The sequence below is a fragment of the Catharus ustulatus genome, chromosome Z, assembly GCF_009819885.2.
Source record: "Catharus ustulatus isolate bCatUst1 chromosome Z, bCatUst1.pri.v2, whole genome shotgun sequence".
In the NCBI taxonomy this organism is placed as follows: Eukaryota; Metazoa; Chordata; class Aves; order Passeriformes; family Turdidae; genus Catharus; species Catharus ustulatus.
In genome coordinates this window covers 10798717-10813236 of record NC_046262.2, presented here as the reverse complement: position 1 = coordinate 10813236, position 14520 = coordinate 10798717, and the positions used below count along the sequence as shown (strand labels likewise).

Genomic DNA, 14520 nt, shown 5'->3' with positions numbered 1-14520 from the left:
AGAGAGGTGGGTGAATTCTGTGCTAGAGGTGAGGGCAGTGCTGGTAAACACAACACTGCAGGAGGCCTCTCTTCAGTGCTGCAGCCACAGAACTGAAATTGTTGGATGACCTTGCACTTTTCAACAGTGAACCAGGTGCTTTGTAGTTGATTCTCTCCTAAAAAAAGATGGTTGTTCCCTACTAAATCCCACTGATGGAAAACATGCTGTTAGGCCACTAAATAAGAAATAGATAATTTATCAAACAGAAGCTACAGACAAAGAAAAAAATGGTTGTGACTGTCATAAACCAGATCTTATCTCATTAATCCATTTCAGAATGTCAGGTGTAAACTGTTTAAATTACAGATTTCTGAGAAGTGTAAGCCTTAACATTCTTGTTTGTCTGTCTGATTTACTCTGTGTTTATTTTATGCTTATTATTGCACTTATTACTACACTTCCTACTAAAATAATTCAGAAGAAAATAAAAAAAAAACTTTAAAATATCACATACATGTATGCCATGTTTTCATTCAGAGCAAAATAAAAATGTGGCTGGACAGTTGAGAGTTAAAATATCATGCAGCCACTCATGCACTGCTTCAGTGGTATTGCTTAGGTGCAGTGCATTGAGACTGTAGAATAAATGCATACTTTTTTCCACATTATGCTGTGGAGTATGGTTTCCATTTGAGTGTTTCTTTGGTAGGCAGGTATTTAGTCCCATAGGTGTTAATGTCAAAATCAATGGATACAACTTGAAAAAGAGTGAGATTTTAACTACTTATAGCATTGTGAATAAAGTCTTGCGTTCCCCTGTAAAGAAAATTGTCTGGAGCCTTTTCGACTTGACTACCCACGAACAGAGTAACCATAAATAGGTTATTTTACAAGTACTTGGAATCTCCTGCTTTTTACCTCTTGTTATTGTGTTGTCCTGCTTCCAGATTGCCTAGTGCACTTCCAAGAGCGTAATAAGGATAGGAAATCTGGTTTCTATTCCAATGCACAGAGTGAGAATCTGTGCCCTGTTGGTATTTGCTGTCCCTGATGTTGTACAAATACATAATGAAAGCCAACACTCTCTCTTCAGGTGTGACATGTCATGATGGGAAAGAGGGAACATTCAGCCCCATAGCCTCAAAATCCCATGCTACTGCATTTTCAACAGGATTCACACATCATTCACCACACATCTTCTATGTATAGATGAGAACTCATAGTTCATAGTGTCACAGGCCTTTGGGCTCTGCCTAATTTTTTACAAGCCTTAGAAACCCAGTTTGTGAGGAAAAGATAAGTCTCATTTAAGGCAGCTGAATGCCACCTGAAAGAATGAGATTTTCTTCCTATCTCTGTCCCAGGCTTAATTGCAGAAGAACTGAGCACTCACACCTGCAGCTCAAAACTACCTGAGGTTATGTTTTCACCAGACAAGCTGCTGTCTGTTTTTACAGTCTGAGGAAAATTAGTGCTCATGCAAACTAATTACCTAAATTGTGCATTTTGCTTGCTTGCTCGTTTGTTTGTTTATTTGCTACCAGAGTCTTTCCATGCCATGCCTGCCTGTGGAGATAAGACAGTCATTTCACTTTGCAGGGATTTGTTGATGCATTAATACTTAAGAACCACTCAGTTGCTGTAACAGTAAATGCCAGAGGTAGAATCAGAAACCAGAGGCAGGAGCAAGTATTGGGTGGTGATTCCCATGAGCCTTTAGTTTCCATCAGCTTGTCCCAGTGTCTCTCCACAGTCTTCAGCTTGGCTGGGAGACCCAGCAGCTTGGTCATTTCATCCCAGAAGTTGCATATTTAGAGTTGAGATAGCTGTGTTAATCCTGGGTTTGTGTTCTGCAGTCCCGTCCAGTTTTGGCTATGCCTCTGCAGTGTGAGGAGACAGCAAAAGCTCCAAGATAAGCAGAGTTTGGCAAAGCAGTCACTCAGGTGCTGCTGTCTTCTGTGTGTCCTGAGCGTGATCTGGGGCATCCTGTACCAGAACAGACAAATGGATGTTGGCTGTTTTGCCATCCTTGCTTTGCCTTTGTTCCCCTTTGGCTGAGATGCCACAGTGCAGGTCCTCAAGCAGAAACCACAAAGAGACAGAACAGGTTTCTGACTCTTGGATGTTTAAGGCATATGCATGTACCCTAGGATGAAAACAGGAAAGCACAACATCAAAAATTCCAGTTACTGATAAGAATAAACTTCCAGTTAGAGCAAGTTTTTTTCAACTTACTTGCACTGAGTGAGGAGGACGTCTACAGAAAAAAATTACCTGTCTAACTGTAATTTTATTTTGATCATGAAGATGTAATAGGATAAAATCTTAATTCTGGGATTTTCTAACTATGGCGCACCTGACTTTTTTGTTTACTTCCACAGCTTTTAAAAAGTTTTTTTTGTGCAACAGTTAATCACACACCATTACTGAAGCTCAGGGTTCTGTGGTAAGCTCTGATAATTTATTCCTTCAAGTTTGGTATTTCAACATGCCAATTATTAAACCCTCAGTCAGAGCCATTTGAAAATGCTGAGGGGGAAGAGGTGTCAGTTTAGCATATCTGTACCTTGAAATATGTAATCTGGTCCCATTAAAATTAATAGAGCAATTCACATTTTTTTGTTCCATTTGTGCCAAAATGTCAGCAATTTACAAGATTATAGAAGAGATAAAATTATAAAGAAGATGCAAGAGATGATAACAACCCTGAAATGGCTTGATTCAGTGGTGATAATTTACTCTTTTTTTTTTTTTGTTATTGCTGTGTTCTGCTGAGATGTACTTACTTTTTTATTTACTTGTTAGAGTTCCTTTGTTGTTTGCAGACCTGGAAGAACAAGAAACAATCTGAAGGAAGGAGAAGAAGAAAGATACTTTGGGTGGTTTTCAGTTTAATTTGGTCCAGAGACCTTACCACTGGGTTGTGGTGGAAGTGGACTGCATTTCATGGAGGGCTTTGGGGCAGCTTAAAGGGAAATGCTGTCCATATAGATTACTGAACAGGAAGAAGATGGGTGTAGGTACCACAGAGAGGACCAGATGGCTGCACAAATCAGCTGTATTGTAGCTTGGTGGCTCTGAGTCTTGGTTGTTTGGGTTGTTTTTTCTTTAATTATTAGGAACAGATACCTGTGCCTTCCATGTCAGCAGCAGCTCATTTGCAGTGGAAGTAAAAACTAATTAAGGAACATGGAAATTAGAGGGGGGGGGGGGGGGGGGGGTGGGGCGGGGGGAGAAGGATTATTACCAAAGGCAAAGCATAAAAAGTGTTATAAATCTGGATGCTGAACTTTGATATATTTGTCAGAATAGGATTATTTTGTCTCTACGTTCATGGACCTTAAAATTTAAAAAAACCCCAAACGAATAGAATGCTATTGGTTGTAACCCAAAAGCAATTTTTTCTGCTTTTTTTTAAATATTTTTTTATAAAGGTGTTTTTTAAATATATTTCTGCTTTGTTTTCATTATAAGGCTTTGTTGTGATCTCCTTGAAAACTCCAGAACAAGCAATATTATTTAGGAGGTTTTGTAGCTTAGAGTTTAGAGCTGGGCCAGATTTTTTATACAGCAGCTTGAAGTTCTGTTCTTGCTTAGGGCATGCTTAAGTGAAGGAAACAGGCTTTTGTTGGTTTGATTTTTTTTCCTTCTGTTTTTCAACTATAAAGATAAATCTTTAGGTAAATGTCACAGTTCATGCCAATGCTTCTCAAACTGTAGAAACCCAGAATTTTTTCTCCCCTTTCTTGTCATGGAAGGCAGATATGCAGGTACACAATCTACTCTGGGTCAGCATGAGAAAAAATAGTTGGATGATGCTGGAGAAATGAAAGGTGAAACAAATGTAAAGGGAACTGCTCTCGTTGCTAAGGCATTTTGCATTGGAAAATACTGTTCTAGAGGAAAGAGTTACCCTCACTTTGGTGGAAAATTGCATACCACAGTATGGAAGACTGACTTTGATCATGACAGAGATACATAAGGGGCTCATTTCTACTTTACGAAGGAATGAAGTACAGAAAAGTCCAGCCTAGTGCAGACCTGGACTACAGTGTGCTACAGTGTACTCATCTCATGCAGCATAGCTGTGACTAACCTGTTTTGAGGGTGTCTACCTCTCTGCTTCCCCTAATGGGAACAGCTCTTGTGGGGGTAACCCTTTACAGAGAGCCAGTTTGAGTATTTGTGCAGTACTGGCTCCCTTTACGCACTGGACGTGGTTAAAGGGACTTTTTCCACCTCTGTGTTGTCATTATAAACTCCCCAGTCACTCTCATTTGTTAACTCTTCTGTACTGAGGTAGCAAAAACAGTAAAACAATGGATGGAGTAAATAGATTACTTAAGTAGATTTGTTAACAGTTCCTCAAATTTGGATTTGAAGGACTGCCTACTCATTAGATTTTTACACTTTATCGAAGCATAATGCTTAGTGCCTACTTCTGTCTGGAAATCCTGCCTGCTTCTGTCTTCTCTCTTTCACTGACTGGCTGGTACTAGAGCACAGGGTGGATGGGAGACTTAAGTGATCTGAACTTAATGCAAAGAGGATGTGTCTGAGCCCAGATTTTAAATTACCGACTCTTTTTCTTGCAGTCTCTGACCTTTTCCTTGATTTGCTTGTGATGGTTTGTTTTCTGATGTTTCTCACCCTGCTGGTTTTCAGGTGGTGGGCAGGGGAATGGCAGAAATGTTCAACCACATGTGGCCCAACAGGCCAGAAGAAGAGGACTGTGCTTTGCATCCAGACAGTGGGATCTGATGAGCAGGCACTGGATGTCACAGAGTGCCAGCACCTGCTTAAACCAAAGACCCATCTGTCGTGCAACAGAGAGATCTTGTGCCCGTCTGACTGGACAGTGAGCAACTGGACTGAGGTAAATTCATGTCAGCAGAAACACTGAACTTTTTCTCCAACTGACCTATTACAGTCAGCAGAGAGGACTAACCACTTGCTGTTTTGCCTTTTAAAATTTTTTTCTAAAATACTTTTCTATTGTTTAATGTGTTCACAAATCCTTTGTGCAGAAGGAAAAAAAAAAGCAGCCCTGGTTTCTAAAGACATTAGGAAGTGTTGCATGTTAGCTTGCTGAGCTTTTGGGCACTGTAGAATGTAGTGTGCTTTGTGCTGAAGAGTCTCTGTGAGAGCAATGGCTGCTGTGGGCCAGACTGGGAGGATGACTGTTGTCACCTCTGTAGGTCCACAAAGCATTTTTAAATTCTTTACATTCATATCTCTTGCATCCAAGACTCTGCCTTTTTTTCCTATAGCTTTGGGAACATACGGGAGTTGTTCGAAGCTGCACCAGGAGAGGTTCAGGTTGGACATTGAAAAGCATTTCTGTCCTGGGAGAGTGGTCAAACCCTGGAACAGGTTGCCTAGAGAGGTTCAATGTCCCCAGCCTGTCAGTGTTTAAGAGAGCATTTGGGCAATGCCCTTAGCAGCGTGCTTTGACTTGGGTCTGCTGTGAAGTGCTCAGGCAGTTGGAGTAGATGATTGTTGAGCATCCCTTCCAGCTGTAAATACAGTAAATTCACAAATACAAGCCGCACGGAATATAAGCCGCACTGCTGGTGTGTTGGCAACATTGTTGCCTTTGTTAATAGATAAGCCGCACCCGGAATATTAGCCGCACTTTAGTTTGCAGCGAACTTTCACAAAGTCGTCATTTAGTAACACAATCGCGGGATTGCCAGGGCTTACTGGCTTACTGCCGACCTCGGAAACATTGTTTCCAAGTGAAAAAAGACACACCCTTTATTTACAAGCCGAAAAAGACAGGAACAATAGTGTGGTCATTTTGTGAGCATTCCCAATGGATCCGTGTTGCCTTTAAACAGCCACTTAGCCACGCAGGCAGGCAGCTGAGCTCCGAGCGGAGCCACATCTCCGTGCTGGCACAGGAGCGGCCGTTGTAGCCCTCGCAGCCTGCGGGGGGAGGGGCCATTGTAGCCCTCGCAGCCCGTGGGGGGAAGCGGCCGTTGTAGCCCTCGCAGCCGGGCGGGGGGAGCGGCCGTTGTAGCCCTCGCAGCCGGGCGGGGGGAGCGGCCGTTGTAGCCCTCGCAGCCGGGCGGGGGGAGCGGCCGTTGTAGCCCCCGCAGCCGGGCGGGGGGAGCGGCCGTTTTAGCCCTCGCAGCCCACGGGGGAAGCGGCCGTTTTAGCCCTCGCAGCTGGGCGGGGGGAGCGGCCGTTGTAGCCCTCGCAGCTGGGCGGGGGGAGCGGCCGTTGTAGCCCTCGCAGCCCACGGGGGAAGCGGCCGTTTTAGCCCTCGCAGCTGGGCGGGGGGAGCGGCCGTTTTAGCCCTCGCAGCTGGGCGGGGGGAGCGGCCGTTTTAGCCCTCGCAGCCGGGCGGGGGGAGCGGCCGTTTTAGCCCTCGCAGCCGGGCGGGGGGAGCGGCCGTTGTAACCCTCGCAGCCCGCGGGGGGAGGGGCCGTTGTAGCCCCCGCAGCCGGGCGGGGGGAGCGGCCGTTTTAGCCCCCGCAGCCGGGCGGGGGGAGCGGCCGTTTTAGCCCTCGCAGCCCGCGGGGGGAAGGGGCCGTTGTAGCCCCCGCAGCCCGCGGGGGGAGCGGCCGTTTTAGCCCTCGCAGCCCGCGGGGGGAAGGGGCCGTTGTAGCCCCCGCAGCCCGCGGGGGGAGCGGCCGTTTTAGCCCTCGCAGCCCGCGGGGGGAAGCGACCGTTGTAGCCCTCACAGCCCGCGGGGGGAGCGGCCGTTGTAGCCCTCTCCCTGCGAGCCGAGTGGCCGTTGTACCCCTCTCCCTGCGGGGAGAGAGGCTCCCCCAGCCCTCTCCCTGCGAGCCCAGCCAGCCCCGTAGCCGCACAAGACTGAAAACACTTTAAAAAGTACAGAGAAATATCACACACTTTTATCGAACTGCCGAGGTAACTCACCCCGATAACACCCCCCGCCCCTCAGTAACGCCGCCATCCACAGGCAGGCAGTAAGCTGTTCTCTGATTGGTTCATCGTCGGAACAACGGGAAACCATGGATTTCAGACTGTTTTGGCTCGGGACTGGACCAGCATGATACTAGGTAAGGGCAGACATCACATTTTTGTCCATAGATTAGCCGCACCGGAATATTGGCCGCATTTCCGGGTTTCCACCAAAATTTTAGTCTTCTTGCTGCGGCTTGTATTCGTGAAATTACTGTACTATCTTCCCTTCTTTTTTGAAGACTCATCTTTCTCGTCAGTCTTTTTTTATTAAACTCACTGCTATGAGAATAGAGTCACATATTGAACTAAAAAATCTTGTGACTGTATTGGATCGGTTTATGCTCACACACCATCATCACAGAATGTTGATTGTTTTGCTAATTGAGTAAGCCCCATGTTTTAAATACCTGTGAGTTTACATGACTATTGGTACAATTATGTAGGAATGGCACACTGCTGGTGCTCATGTGCTGTTGGATTTTATTTACAACTTACTGACAAAAATACATTTTTACACCTGCAGAAACTGGAGAGGGAGTGTGGGACAGGCTATTTGACCTGCATAAATGTCACTTATCTACTATGAGGCTACTTTGGTTGCTTTCCTGCTCCTGTTGCTGCAGAGCTGATGTTATTTTACAGCTGTGAACAATAGAGGGTTCCAGCAACACAAAGTCACTGGTGTTTCTACTGCCCTGTGGCCCAGACTAGCTCTAAAATGAGTTAGATGTGCCAGTGGCAATAAAGTCCTGGGAAAAGGAAAGTTCATCACTTCATGTTGAGCACCTGGTTAGGCTTCTGTGCATCCTAGGAAGAATTCATCCAGTAGGTTTTTTTTAACATCTCCATTCCTACTCAACCACTCATCTAGCCCTAGTATCTCAAACCAGAGAAGTGTGGTTTTACAAAATCCTAAGTGGAGTGACGCCTCCCAAAGGCTTGGCTGTACCTGTGGGCCTGAGGATGAAAAACATCACAGGAAAGCTCTGTCTCCAGCTCCCAACACCCTTTATACACAGCTGTGCTCTCCTTTAAATAGAAGTCAGGTTGGCTGATTACTTTCGGTAGTCTCTAATTGGGGAGAGAGATATGCTAGAAGCACTGGCAGCAGTTCATGGTTCTACTAAGACTGAATGAAAATCCATTTAATAAAGTCAGTGAGCATCTGTGAGCTGCAGAGAAATTACACCGCAGCAGGTTTGTGGCACTGTGAGTAGGACTGAACCAGTCAAGTATAAGTTTGATTACAGATTTTTAGTCTGTTTTTTTATAAACCTGTTGGAAAAGGTATTGACCAGATAACTTTGTTAGTCAGATTTGAAGAAATCAAATTCTATCGTGTTATTTTGCTATTTTGTCTTTATCATGTAGTCTTTTTTCACTAGTATTTGCCTGAGGTGACATTTACTATCAAAAAATTTGGAAAGAACTCCATGGTAGCAGAACATCACTAGAATGAAAGGCCTCTTCCTCAGGAAAAGCTTTGTAATTGATTATTTGTCATGATGCTTCTTTATTATAAACGAATACTGTCTGATACTTCTGTGCAGTGGAATGAAGAAGGGAGATGCATTAATTCTGTTTCATTTGCAGTGCACAGTCACTTGTGGTGGTGGAATCAGGACTCGTAATGTCATTTGTGCCAAAAATAATGATGAGCCATGTGATAGTTCTAAGAGACCAAACTCTAAGGCCCTGTGTGGTCTTCAGCAATGCCCTTCTGCTGGAAGATTTCTAATGTACCCACAGGCACCCAGAAGAGGCAAAATCATAATCAGAAAAACAACTGCTGATCCTGAACGGAGTCTTCCTCGCAGAATACCCAGACCAAACCCCAGGTTCCATACAACAACAAAAATACCCAAGCATGAAAGCGTAACTCCCTATTTGCCTACATCCTCTGGTTTGGTAAATGTCTCAGGAAAAGAGGGAGCAGCCAACAGGACATTACAAAATAATTTTGCTCAATCAAGTGATGTTTACAAATACCCAATTGTTTCTACTGAAAGTAGTTCTTATCAAAATAATACTTCATGGCCTTTTCATAACAGCTTAAGTACTGAAATTATAAGCCATGCTGAAAACACTTCTAAAAGTGAGCCAGTTTCTACTGCAGAGAGGGAGATGCAAAGAAGTGAGGACACTCCTGTTTCCTCTTTTATCAGTAATCCGGAAATAACTTCCAGCTATGATTACTTAACTGAGGAATCTGACAACACTGATGGGCCACTTGGAGTCACCCAGCAAACAGCTGATCTCTTTTACAGCACAGAACTCAATCCTGAAGTCAGGACCAGAAGCACAATGGTGGACACTGCCTCTCCTGTCACTCAGAGTGTGACTTCTCAGTCCCCACCAGTATCGCATCATCAAGACTCTTCTGTGCTCAACCCTGTTAGCAGAGCAGCCCAAGGGCTGGCATTTCCAACAGCAGCAAACTCTGTCAGTCTGCAGGTTGACATACCTGTTGTAGAGGTAACTACCCCACAAGCACTGGTTACAGAAGTGCCCAGAGAGCTTGGTCGTGCACCAAGAGTTCAGACTGACAGCAGAGAAGAAATAAAGCTGCCTGACACCGTAACTACCAGCCCACAATCCTCAGCTCTCAAGCATGCTCTGAACAACCAAAGTGCAGCATCTGAGGGGGTTTTAATCAATGTCACAGACAACAGCCACGTATTAACATCCAACAGTTTGCCCAGTGATGCCTACTGGATAGTAGGCAACTGGAGTGAGGTAAGTTAATTTTCTCTAAGAAGTAGAGAGTGTGAAAAGCTGTCTGAAACACTGCTGAGAAAATTAAACTTCTTAGTTTGCCACAATTTTCTGAAACCAGTATCATATATATGAAATGCTTACCACAAAAAAAAAAGTGGTAATTTGGGATATCTAAGATTAGTTGCTTTAGAGAATGAATATAAGTCACCATGGGGCTTGGCTGTATTTTACAAACTTTTATTTAATACCCTTCCCACTGTAAAGTTTTATTTTTATATCATCAGAGTTCCTTTTATGCTAATGGATTTTATATTCTTGAACTCATGATAACTAAAGTAAAAGATGTTGGTGACTGAACTAATCATCTCATTTTTTGATGACCTTCTTTTACCAAGCTGAAGAGAGTCAGATCTGGAAACCTCCTTGCACTGGTCTGCCTCTGTATTTCAGTATGGATGGAGAACATTATCAAAGGTCTCTTTCTGTGTTTTGTGTGCTCTTGGGTCTGCTGGGAGTAATTCATAATCATAGAAATGCAGAAATTCAGGGCCCGAAAGGACAGCATGAGATGATTCAGTGTATCCCATGTATGTGGAGGCATATCTAGACCTGTGAGACCATGCTGGATGCAGATGGTGGGTAGGACCCTGCTCTGTCCCCAGTGCATCAGCACTTGCTCAGGATGGCGTTTTGAGCTTTCATCTTGTGCGTTCCTTTGAGAATGGCCTTAGTTTACTGTGTTCTAGTGGGATAGGTGAAGCATTCCCTCCTGCTTTTAGATCTGCTTGGGTGCAAGACCCTACAAGAGAACATCAGGGGAGTGGTTATGTCCCCCAGCCCCTACAGCCTGAGCAAATGCCTGCCATGCAGAGATGCTACAGTCTGTCTTACTCACTCATTAACCACCTTGAAATATTTTCCTTATACATAGTCAACATCTTCCATACTGAAAATGAGGACTCTTTATTTGTATGCAGACTGTGGAGGAAAATTATCTTCTTAATAACTCTTTTGGGGTCTGACATCTAAATTATTTTGAGATTTTCCTTATCTTCTCTAAATATCTGGGAACTTCATAGTTCTTGCTTTAATTTCATCACATATTTTTTATCAGTGATGTTCATTGTGGCCCCAGTGGACACATGGCATATAAAATCGAATCATTACTATAATTTCATTTTATTTATTACCCTCTTTGTGAATGCAGAAATGAGATTTATCTTGTTTTGTAACCATCTTGCTTCGATGTATTCAATTTGTGGTCCATTGTAAACCCTGGATCCTTACTAGAGTATTTCTAGATCAGCAGAAAATCTCAATTACATTCAGGAGCTATGCATGTGTGTGTGTGTGTGTGTATGTGTGTATATGCATAAGCAGTTTTCCCTAAATGTAATATTTTTAATTTTTTTAATTTCAGGGTACTACTTTCTTACAGTTTTTATTGTGGGGAGGTGTCATTGAATTCAGATTTCAACATTCCTGCCTACTTTCCCAGCTTGTCATCATCTTCAAATGTCTTAAATTCATGGTGTCTTTCGTCATTCAAGTAGTTAATGAAAATGGCTGAGGAGAGCCTGGCTTTGGACAGACCCCTGCAGAACCAAATGTGAAATGACTGTTCATTTTGACATTGAACCACTGAGAACCACTTATTGCAGTTTTTCAGTTAGGTGAACACCAATCTTGTTATTATTTCACCTGAACTGTATTTCCATGTGCTAAAAGAATACTTTACACAATCACATAAAAATTCATCACACCAGCCAGCTCCTTATTTTCATTAAGCCATGTTCCCCTGTCAGGCTATTAGGATATAAAGGATATTAGATGCAATTATTAATAATTAGACAGAATTATTTCTTCTAAATAGGTCCATGTAGGTTTTTCTATTGCTTTATCATCTTCCTTAGTATTTGCCATTTTTATCTTGATTGTTTAATAATTTGGTTTCTGTCTTCTTGTGAAGTCAGTTTGGGTGAAGCATTCCATTTGACCACAGACAGAACTTTTTTTTCTTTTCCTAGAGATAAATTGAAAGATGCTCTTATCTAATTCTCTGGGATTTTTCTCATCTATTATAAAAATTGAGTCTCAACAGTTCAAAGATTATTAAATGAATGCTTGAATGAATGTAGAGATAGGGTTAATACATTTGGTTTCACAGAACTGACGAAGTCAATTTGAGGATACTTAATGCATCTAACTTTGTTACTCTTTAACAATTTAGTAAACTTGTTGTTTGCTGTTAAAATTTTTGGGAAATGTGGCGCATTGAACTTCATTTTTCAAACTTGAAGAAGTGGTAAAAAAGAGAGTTTATGGAGTCTCCATCTCTGGAGATACTCTGAAGTCACCTAGACATGGTTCTGGGCAACTGCCTCTAGGTAGCCCAATTTGAGCAAAGGTCCTTTCCAATTTCAGCCATTCCGTGGTTCTACTAATAAAGCCAGCTATTCTCTTTCTCATTAAATAGTTACCTATTTCACATACACACCTTGAGTCTGACATTCACAGAACCTTTTGTTTTTGTTTTCATGACTTCCTTTCCTACTGCTTTCCTGGGCCGTTCTGGGCTGTCACTTTTTCCTTTCCAAGAGCTTTCTGGGTAGCAAAAATATTTCATTACCACCTGATCAGCTCATTTTAATAGTTCCTTTACTACTGGTCATGTAAAGTCACCTGCACTGTGACCAGCATCGACTGTGCAGGAGGAAATCATGGTTCCTAAATGACAAAGGGAAAAACAGTATGTCTACAGAAACTTACTTAGCATCAAACAACAGTCAAGAAAGCTAAGACTTTATCCTGAAACCATTTTAAGTATCATGCCTTTCTCTCTTGATCCTGTGCCTGCACGCAACAGGGTTTGAAAGAATCCTGCGGTTTCATCTTCATCAGAGAAGAGCATAAATCCTCTGCCCTGCATCATCCATGGAGCCATCTCTGCTCTTCTTATGTGTGCACAGAATGAGGCTTTAGTCAAAGACTAAGCACCCCTTCTGTAAAGTCTTGGTGTTGTCAACCTGGTAAAGCAGAGCTGGGGAAGGCATCAAGCCATCAGAAAGCAAGACAAGAACAGCCATCCTTTCAGTCAGAAAAATTGTCTTGGATAGGTGTGTCACTAGGCAAAACTGAGCAGTGGTAAGCGGTTTCCTTTAACAGGACCTTTGTGGTCACTTGGACACACACATCCCAGGAATCACCATGACATCAAAAATCTCCAGTGTTGATGTTTTTTTCTGCCCTAGCTTATGCCCTAGCTTTGTGCCCTAAGTTTCCTTATTTTTCAAAGGACACTTACTCAGTATTCCATATTTAACTTTCCCACTTCCATGCAGAGAGTTCAAACCACACAAGAGCATTTGCTACCTTCATCATTTTGCTGACTTAATCCAAGATTATTTATGCTGTTTCTCATGCCAGCTACAGGCTGTTTGGTGTTTGTTGAATTTGGCTCTACATCTATAGTTCACTGACCCACCCTTTCTAAGGCAGAAAAAGGTAAATGTGTGTCTCCAACCACTTTTCAACCCCTCCTGCTTCAGGATACAATGACAGTGTTGGGGTTTTTTGTGAAGAGTGTGCACTCTTGAGATATGGACTGGAATAATCAATATTCTCTTTCCTCAGACGCAGAAATCCTCCCAAATGTTGAAAACACTCAGCCACATCATGAATTAATAATTTAGAAAAACATTTTACAGTTTTTCTAAAATTCTCACATATTTATTTAAGATTTTCAGCATTGTGCACTCAATTAGCTGACTATCTCATCAGGAGTATTAGGGCTAGAGAAGGAACAATGCTGAAGATTGGATGCAATTACATTTTACTTTGGATCCCCAAAGATAACAGAAGAAAACAATGGAACAGCTGGTACAGATTTAGAATGTCTTGGTAAGCAGGAGTTTACCAAAGAAAAGTGCATAGTATAAATCAGGATTGGTATAGTCTTAAGAAACCGGAAAAAAGCCCTTTCAGAATACTGAGTAAAATTTAGGTGAATTTCAGATCTTCTTTTGGGTATCTTCATTAACATATGTAATCTAAAATGGCTCTAGATATTTGCATTTAGGTTCCAGGGTTGTTTCCACAAAGATGTACTAATGTTGTAATAACTTGGGCTTTCCTCTTGCCCTTGTGCAGTGCTCAACAACCTGTGGAATGGGAACTTTCTGGAGACATGTGGAGTGCAGCAGCAGGAACACATCTCACTGTCAGGGCATGAAAAAGCCTGATCCTACAAAGAGATGTTATCTCCGCCCATGTGCTAGCTGGAAAACAGGAAATTGGAGCAAGGTAACTTCATTCAGAGCTGTGTGTGAACAGTAAGCTTGCGAATTTCAGTGGGTAGGAAATTCTAAATACCTCATTTTTAAAACAATTATTGACTCAGTGAACGCATACGTGAGTCCCAATTGACTATGCAGCACTAATTTACTAATTTCCTGACCAAGTTATATCTGGAAACACATCTGCTGTGAATTTTGTTCTTCCTGTGGGTTGTGCTTATTAACTCCTGCATCTAGAGCCAAAGCAAGACTCACTGCTCATGCTCTATAGAGATGACAGGGCAAAGCCGTACATAGTTGCTTGTGGCATCTTTATAATCTCTGCATCCAGGGGCATATCCTAGTTTTAAAAAGCAGTGGGAATTTGGGAGAGGGAATTGTCATGGTCCTCTTCATCATCCCTTGTCACCATCTCTTGTACAACAGCGTCTGCTCCCCATTCACGTAACCTCTTACGTTTTACATTGAAAAAAAAAAAAAATTGTACTGGAGAGAATGCCTGCTATGTGTAGGATTCTGTTTGGTCCTAGTGTTGTACCCATGGCCTGGTCAAGGGACTGAAAAGTGTCCACGGTGCTAAGTGGAACCC

The 14520-nt window shown here is 42.8% G+C and overlaps 1 protein-coding gene across 1 annotated transcript in view; it reads left to right on the top strand.

Moving 5' to 3' along the window:
- Positions 1 to 14520, top strand: part of ADAMTS12 (ADAM metallopeptidase with thrombospondin type 1 motif 12) — a 148629-nt gene that overhangs the window by 122730 nt on the left and 11379 nt on the right. The window contains exons 18-20 of the mRNA XM_033085057.2: positions 4648 to 4858; positions 8512 to 9654; positions 13786 to 13938. Of these exons, the coding sequence (XP_032940948.2) occupies positions 4648 to 4858; positions 8512 to 9654; positions 13786 to 13938 (1507 nt within the window). The remainder of the gene's footprint in view (positions 1 to 4647; positions 4859 to 8511; positions 9655 to 13785; positions 13939 to 14520) is intronic.